The 8,587-nt window shown below is 38.9% G+C and overlaps 1 protein-coding gene across 1 annotated transcript in view; it reads right to left on the reverse strand.

The window, feature by feature from the left end:
• Positions 1 to 1,292: 1,292 nt before the first annotated feature.
• Positions 1,293 to 8,587, reverse strand: part of LOC104625777 (neurobeachin-like protein 1) — a gene marked incomplete at its 5' end in the record, with an annotated part of 18,347 nt that continues 11,052 nt past the window's right edge. Inside the window, 5 exons of the mRNA XM_010293499.1 lie at positions 1,293 to 1,394; positions 4,553 to 4,688; positions 5,397 to 5,545; positions 6,649 to 6,810; positions 7,694 to 7,810. Of these exons, the coding sequence (XP_010291801.1) occupies positions 1,293 to 1,394; positions 4,553 to 4,688; positions 5,397 to 5,545; positions 6,649 to 6,810; positions 7,694 to 7,810 (666 nt within the window). The remainder of the gene's footprint in view (positions 1,395 to 4,552; positions 4,689 to 5,396; positions 5,546 to 6,648; positions 6,811 to 7,693; positions 7,811 to 8,587) is intronic.

The raw sequence follows: 8,587 nt of genomic DNA on the forward strand, positions 1-8,587 counted from the left end.
CACATACCTTCACACGCCGATCCAAAAATTCATATTTTTCCCTCAGCACCAGGCTTTTCTAGCAGTATGGGGTTTATCATTTGAATCATTAACATTATAAAAATGTCAGAATGATAGGAAAACACACACCCTTCTATCATCACCTATCACAAACCCAAAAGAATTCAGTAATGGCTTCTCCAAAATACAGTATACAATCCGTAACTATTTTGTTGGATATAGCACACATAAGGGTCTGATATTTTCTTTTCCCAGGTCTTAAACACATCTTGAAAATGGATACATTATCTGTTTCCCTGCTTGTTTTCACAGAAAAAACATATGGCTAACAACTGGTTTGGTGAACACCAAGCCAAGAAACAAACAGGTGCTATTTAATTAAATTGTGCTGCTATGTTGTTTAAATGATTTTGCAGTGGAAGTTTATCTTTTGTTTGTAGGAGTTGCCTTACTAATGAAGCAGATTGATCTTTGACTAACATAGATACTGATTCTTCCTCTGTATTTCTTCAAGATATTAAATATATCATAGCGTTTCTTGGTGTCTGTCTTAGTCTACTTAACAATATAAATAATTTTCAGCAGCAAGTGTTTCCTACCTCCTTCAGCTCCTTCACCACCTTCAACTCCTTTGAAGTTACTCATGTCTGTATTTTAAACAATTTCTGATTATCAAGTAGTGCAACACAGACGTTCCTTGCAGAACAGCCTAAAACTGGAACTACACAAAAGAAGATAGCAATAGCCATTTACAGGAACAAATTGCAATAAATTATTCATTGGGCTAAAAAACATATTGAAAAGGTCATAACTGGCAGCTATTCCAATTCTTAATCTGACCTCTGCAACTGCCAGAATTTTAATTTACTGTCAGGGAATTACAGTGCTGTCAAAGCAAAGCCAAATATCTTCTTTGTGATCAAGGAGCATCTGGCCCTATTCAGCTTTAAATCAAATGCTACTTATCTTAAATTCAATTAGCAAGCTTGGGTTTGGAGGTTTGGGGTTTTTTAGGTTTTGGTTGGGTTTTTTTTTTCCTTTCCTTTTTTTCTGAAACACAGTTTTAGCAGCTATTTAGAGAGCAATTCTGCTGTGACCAAGTCAACACATTAAAGAAAAAATAGGCAAGCGAGCTAACTTGCATGAGTACATATGCTTATTACTATACCTCTACCATAGGTTCATCTTCAACAGACTTAAGAATCGAGCCCCTCAAAGTTGAGATATACATTTAAAGTGACCAAAGGATTAAACATGTTTCTGGAATCCATGAGAGAAGGTAGAAGCAGCAATCACTTGGAATCTTGAGTATTATATTCAGTCTCTCCTGATGAAATCTGGCTGAGCCGTTTGCTTGATCCCCACAGCTTTCGGGAAAGCTGACCTGAGCGCATCTGTTTAAAAGTAATTCAGAGAAACAAAAGGAGGGGGAAGGGATAAGGTGGATAAATTAAAAAGGAATTCAGACACTGATTCTGGTGAAATGCAGACACTACAATGTACCTCAAACAAAACTACACCAACAAAAATTGTTTGAAAACAAACCAAAAGTTACACTTAGGGATGATTCTGGGGACTGACAAAAAAACAGACAAAAACACGAATCACAGTCGTCTTTGATTTTGAACAGTTAAAAGGATATTGCAAAGTAATGCGTATTTAATGCTTAACCTAATTCAAACAGCTTAGAAACAGCTTTTAGATTGCTATTTTGATAGCAAGGGAAAAAGAGGTGAATGTCAAGCAAAAATTAACCAAATAAGCAGAAAGGACATTTTATTTTAGAGAAGGAAAAGATAACCAAAATGCAGGCCAGTGATGGCAGAATGAAGGAAAGGAGAAAGGCTATCCCCTGGTGTCAAATTTATACAGTTTTCCAAAGATCCTGGGTGAAGTGCTCAAGAGTAAAATTTAAACTAGAAATAATTCATACTGAATATTCCATAAGTAAAGACCAATAACAAGCAACCAGAGACCATATTAAATCCAGCATCTGGTAGGTCTGCAATCTGACAACAATTTGTAAGAAACTGTTTTAATTTACTTCTTAAGTACAAGGTTTATGATTGGCCAGTAGTGATCAGCTTGGCAGCTGATTAGGTCATGAAATCCCTTGAAGTTTAAAAAACAAGATGCATCCCGTAACAGCACAAGTTTGAGAAAAGCTCCCAGCAGTTAGTACTACAAATTAAGCAGGCTTAAGAACTGTACCATCACAGCAACAGTGTCTAGAAAAGGCACAGTGCTGACAGGGATTAATACCAACAGCTGCTAATTGCCCAGACTTCTGCAATGTCCCAAACAGCTAAGTAATTGTTAAAAATACAGAAACATTTGGGTTTGTGTCCTGGTTTCAGCCAGGATAAAGTTGGTTTTCTTCACAGAAGCTACTGTGAGGCTGTGTTTTGGATTTGGGATGAGAAAATGTTGATAACATGCTGATGTTTTGGTTGTTGCTAAGCAGTCAAGGACAGTCCAGCTTCTCGTGCTGGCCTGCTAGCAAGGAGGCTGGGGGTGCACGGGAAGCTGGGAGGGGACACAGCTGGGACAGCTGACCCAGGCTGGCCAAAGAGATATTCCCTACCATATAACGTCATGCCCAGTACATAAACTGGAGTTAGCTGGGGGGCGGGAATCGCTGCTTGGGGACAGGCTATTGATCGCCGAGTGGTGAGCAATTGCTGTATTGGGCATCACTTGTTCTTGTACATTCCTTTGTCGGTATTATTATTGTTGTTATCATTGTTGTTTCCTTCTCTCTTGCTGTCCTGTTAAACTGTTTTTATCTCAACCCACGAGCTTTTTTCCCCAATTCTCTCCCCCGTCCCACTGAGGGAGGGGGGAGTGAGCGAGCGGCTGCGTGGTGCTTAGTTGCTAGCTGGGGCTAAATCACAACAATTATACTTCACTTTATACGGGATACTGTCAATGCAGAAACACTAAAGGCCAATCTTAATAGTAAGCAGCATTTCATTTTATGCACAAGAAAGGCAGCCAGTCTCTCCCTTTATCCTAAGCATCAGTATCACCACCAAAAGCCAGAACTACAACACTGTCTTCTGTTATAAGAATAAAATTCTAGTAATCAGTATATTCTTTTAAAACTACAAATAAATCAGTCAACAAATAAATATCCCACATACACACACTTTTCAAATATATTGACTGATTGCCATTATAGAAAACTAGAGTATCTGGGACATAATAGTGTTCCTTACACATTCATGGGTTTTTGTTGTTTGTTTTTTGTTTGGTTTTTTTTAAATCTATTTACATGGATATTTAGCTTCCAGATCATTTCAATTATAAACAGAAAACCCTGAAAAAAAAGTCATTGGAAAGCCTCTACATTCATAAAAGGAATCCAGTCTTTGAAACAACACTTTCTCCATAGTTAGAAAAACAGATGGGATTAAGAACTGAAAAAAAGAAAACAAAAAGCCTTCAGTATAATGAGATACATAAATTTCAGCCTACAAAAGATCTTTTCCATGGAACAGGAAACTTAGAAATGACAGTGACTTGAAAACTGCTGTTACAAACAAACGTTTAACCACATCATAAGCATCTCTTTGTCAATTCTACAGTAGGAAAAAGCTGTCCAACTGGAAGTCAGTGGAAATCTCCCCTCTCCATCCACTGCACGAAAAATCAGACTACCATTGTGCGAAGCCTGTTTCAAATAATAAACTATGTATCTCCTAGCTAAAACACTTTAAAATACTGGCAAATAAAGTCACTCTGTTTTCACAATTAAAATAGAAAATTAAATTAAGACACACTTTTCTGGCATCTACTGAAGGTCATGCAAAAGCGATAATCACATTTTCAAATAAATATACTGCAGCACAACAGAGACTGGGTTATAAAGAGAAGCGGGTTTAAGCTAACTCAAGTACTTTGAAAAATCATGACAAGAAGTACTTAAAGCAAAACCTGTGCTTTGCACAAGAAAAATTTGGCATAGCTATTTGACAGATGGATGCTCTGTATTTGATATTGCATATGCAGTACCAACAAGTTTATATTCACCATATGGAGCACAGAGCGTATTGGGAACCTACACAGGTGATTCTTTGTGCATTGCAATTAGAGACTTAACAGGAAGAAGTAATTTTTTTTTTTCCCCTCAATGTCAGTCAATGCGTATTAAAAGATATCTGACAAACCATAAAAAAAAAAAAAAAAAAAAGAAGTAGCTTGCTCTCTTTTGTTTCCAATTTTCTTCTGGAAAATTATTTCATCAAGAAGTGGCTGACAACACTATCATGTTCAGAAAAGGTTAGCTATTATGACTTTGCTTATTCAGATGTGAGTGATAAAGTCTGGAAGTTAGTCCAGCTGAGCTTCCCATCTGCGATCCCTATATACCTTTGATTCTTAATGAGAAATTTCAGTAGAGCAGTCTCAAAAGTTATTTCTTTCCCACTGAAAACTGAAACTTGCTCTTAAATTTACCCTGCCATAGAGGAGACCTCTTGCTCAACTGGAAAGCAGAAATAAGTGAACTTCCCACTGTTCGGTAGAAAAAGTTCTTGATGGTGGGTTTTACCTCTGCTGGCTTGCCAACACCAACGATAATCAACTTGCCATCCTCCAAGCCAACAAGGATGTGGCTATACTCTTTGGTGACAGAAATGCAATGAATTGGCAGTCGCATGGCTAAGGGGGAGATGCTCAGACTCAGGCTGAAATGAACAAAAAAAAACCCACACAGAGAAAGCACATCATGTATTTGTTTGCACATACTGCAAAGAATCACACTGCAGTTGAAATTGCTGTCCACAGGATGCATTATAAAATACAGTTTCTCAAGGATCCAGTTTGCAATTTCAATTATTGTAAACTCCTAAAGAATGATCTAATCAAACCCTAGAATAGAGCTCCAGTAACAAGAAAAGGCATGGATGGGTAAGTTAGCAAATTAGACATTTTCACTGAAGAACAGTAACATTAGTCCCACAACTGCCTAAGTGACAAAGATCACTCCCAGTTTGAGAAGCAATGTAGCTCTACAGAGCGTAGCAGCAAGGGGAGTTTAAAACCCAGTGCAGAACTACATGAGGCATGATCCTGCAGTTGCTGAGCTCCCAGTGACTAATTAAACATGGGGACAACCACAGCTTGCAGATGTCAGAAAGAGCTCTTCTTAAATTCTGTTAGTTCTAGGTGTATAATTGGGATAAATGCCTGGGAAGAAAGCTGTCTGGCACAACCTCTCATTTTTCTCTTCTCCCTAAATCTTAGTTCCCCCCTAAAAGACTTTTTTCAGGAACATGGGAAAAAAGCAAAGGCTACCACCTACAGCACCAAGCAAAGTCCATGTTATACAGCCATTTCTCAGTAAGCCTTTACATTTGCATCTCAATAATAAACTACTGATGGTGGTACATTACCTGTAGAGATCTCGTATGGAAAGAAATCCCTGTAAACTGCCCATCACAATATACTCGCCAGTCACACACATATCTGACACTTCCTCTTTCAGAGTCTCAGAACCCAGATATTTTCCATTGACAGAATAGAGATGTAATGCATTCTTATCCTGAATAGATAAAAAAAAATAAATGTGTCACAAAAGATGGACTGGATTAAGAGAGTATTATTTGTATCTTTAGCCCACTAACAGGAGCAAACTCAGGCAACAACCCACAGATAATATTGCTGACAATAGTTTCCTTGTTGAAAGATACAACAGCCTATATACAATGTGTACGTATCTCAGGTCTCGTATGGAAATTTTTGAAGTTATTCCTCATTGATGTAACATGGTAATGTCTTACCTATCCATCTAATAGATTCCAAATTTTCTGGAAACATCCATGGATTTAATGGACAGGTCACTATTTTATAAGGGTTTTTTTTAAGGAAGAAGAAAGGAAGAGAGCACTCATCTTCAGCCCTGCTGCCACCCTCCCTCCCCTCCCACTCCAAATTCAAAAGCAGAAGGAAGTAGGTATATTTCCACAGAGCTAGATCTAGAAGTGTTTTCTGGACAAGGCAATGAATTCTTGACAGATTAAAGATGCAGCTAACACGACCATCTTAAGTTCTTCCAGCTTGACAATACCTTGTTCTCTTCTCTCCCCATCTTCCCAATGCAGCTAGCATGCCTACATCAAATAAATTTGTCTTCCAAGAAACCTCCCATGCTCATAGAAATCATAACAGCTCTACCCTTATTAAAGCAACTGCACAGCTACTCAGTAGACAGGATAAACTACACTGTGAACCTTACAGCTATCTCTCCAATCCAAAACTAGGAAACATCAGTGTAGTCACTGGGCATCTTGCACCCAGAACTTACTGCTCCCCTTATAAGCCTCTGTTTCTGTGCACAGTGGAACTTGTTTCCCCTGGTTTTCCATTCCAAAGCAGCTCTCCCAGGAAGATTCATTAGCACATGCTTGGGCATCTTCCTTACAGCTATTTGGAGATTTTCATGAAACTTACAGGAGCACAGTATGTCTGTGATGCATTTTTTTAATCGAATTTCATTCAAATTGGCTAGCAAAATTAAAAAAATAAGGAAACACACACAGCATTCTCAAAAAGCCTCATTACTTTAGGAAATAAGGATAAAGTTTGGCACATTTATGATTAAAGTCTTCAGCAAAGAAACAGAGGTATTCCATGAACCTGAGTTACCTTAAGAGTAGTCTTTCCTTCTATGCTGGTGTGGACAACTATATGGCCTTCCCAAGACACAGCCAGATTGGGAACAGTCAGCAGGAGAGAACTCTCACAAGGTGGTCGCAAAGTCCTCACGTACTGACCTTTCCGAATAGTGCGGACAATAACAGTCCCATCCTGCAGTGACCAAATTTAGGCAAGCTGTTATTCAGCAGTTAAGTTACCACAACACACAGTGTATTTAAATACAGAGGAAATACTTTGAAAGCACTTAAATCCTTAACTGGAGGTCAAGACTCCTGAACATGAGGAACTCTACACAAAGAAGCCTTCCCCTCAAGGCCATGTACTATAAGCACATGGAAAAAACAAACGCAAACAGGGCAAGAGGGGAAAGATAGGCAACAAATCAGCCATTTCATAGGTCACATTTATGAGCAGGTGTTGTGGTTTAGCCCCAGCCAGCAATTAAGCACCACACAGCCACTCACTCATTCCTCCTTGTCCACAGTGGGACAGGGAAGAGAATCGTAAAAAACTCGTGGGTTGAGATAAAACCAACATTATTCTCATACCAACTCCAAAGCACAGCACTATACCAGCTATCAGGAAGAAAAACAAACTCCATCCCAGCCAAAACCAGGACAGTAGGCATTATGTGCAGTACAGAGTCAGAGTTCAGCAGCTTGCCAGTACAGTAAGGTAGAGCATGAGTAAGCCACACAGAACTTCAAGGTTAAGGAAGCAGGGAAGAAACTGTTACAGAATGGTTTCTATGAGAAGCTTAAGATCTCCAAATAAGTCCACACATGTTAAAGCTCATCTATGCAGAACAGCACACTATGGCAGCTGAGGCCTATGCTGTGCAGAGCAGTTTGAGATAGCCTGACTTCAGCAGGCATTAAGAGAGATGGCACATTATTTCTTGATGTGCAAGGCTGAAGAAAAAAAAAAATTGTGAAATAGTCACAGGTTTTGTATTATTCTTAATCAACTTCAAACATGCTCTATGGTTTGAGCAGAGAAGAGACAAAGAAGGGAAAAGTATGAGGATACTTACCCTGGATCCTGACACTGCCATATCCAGTTCAGTGCTGATGCCAACACTTGAAACTTCATCAGTATGCCCATAAAGGATCTGTAATGGCTTAGGTGCCAGGCCTACAGGCACTCCTCCCTGAGAGTAACAAAAAGTGCAATGACACATTCTCTTGCAGCTGAAGGACAAACAAAAAATAAATTTCTGGTATCTTCAGTATCAGTTGTGAGAGATGTATATTTGACACAGGCCAAAACCAAAGGCATAACTCACCCATTCCAATTTCAAATTATTGCCTTTTATGTCAGCAACCCTATTTACTGACATCACAAGAATGAATGAACATAGTTACTAAGTGGATGTGAAACACAGAGTTACCTAGCTGACTTGTTTCTATCCCTTCAGATGTCCAGGTGCGCAAGGACCACAATGAGCAGTCCTAACAGGAGTTGTTCACCCTCCCATCCACCCACTTTTTCTTCACCTGTGTATCTGGGATTGTTCAGTTCTTACAGTTCACCCTGGAATTAAGCACTATCTTCACAGGCATGCTTAAAGAAGCTGGAAGTTAATTTGCTTAAAGTTACAGCAACTCTGTTCCATTTTTCTAAGGAGAAGTAAGGAAATAATACTTCTCAGTGACTACCAGTAGTATGATATGCAAAGGAAATCTTGCAAAAATGTTCATTAAAAATTAGTCATTTTCACACAACTGCAGGGTGTAAAAATTTAGTACTTTTGTTCCACTGAGTACACTGTCAGCATATACAAACTTATTCTCAAATGAGTTCTTAGGCAACACCTCTGCTTAGAGAGAAGGTACAGTAAACAGTTCTGCAGAGAACTCTCTATTCTCCTTTCTGCAACAAGAAATTTGACTGCCAACCAAGCCCTGAAAGCCTGGAGCATGCAGGA

The sequence above is a fragment of the Phaethon lepturus genome, unplaced genomic scaffold (genome assembly GCF_000687285.1).
Source record: "Phaethon lepturus isolate BGI_N335 unplaced genomic scaffold, ASM68728v1 scaffold14938, whole genome shotgun sequence".
Taxonomy (NCBI): domain Eukaryota; kingdom Metazoa; phylum Chordata; class Aves; order Phaethontiformes; family Phaethontidae; genus Phaethon; species Phaethon lepturus.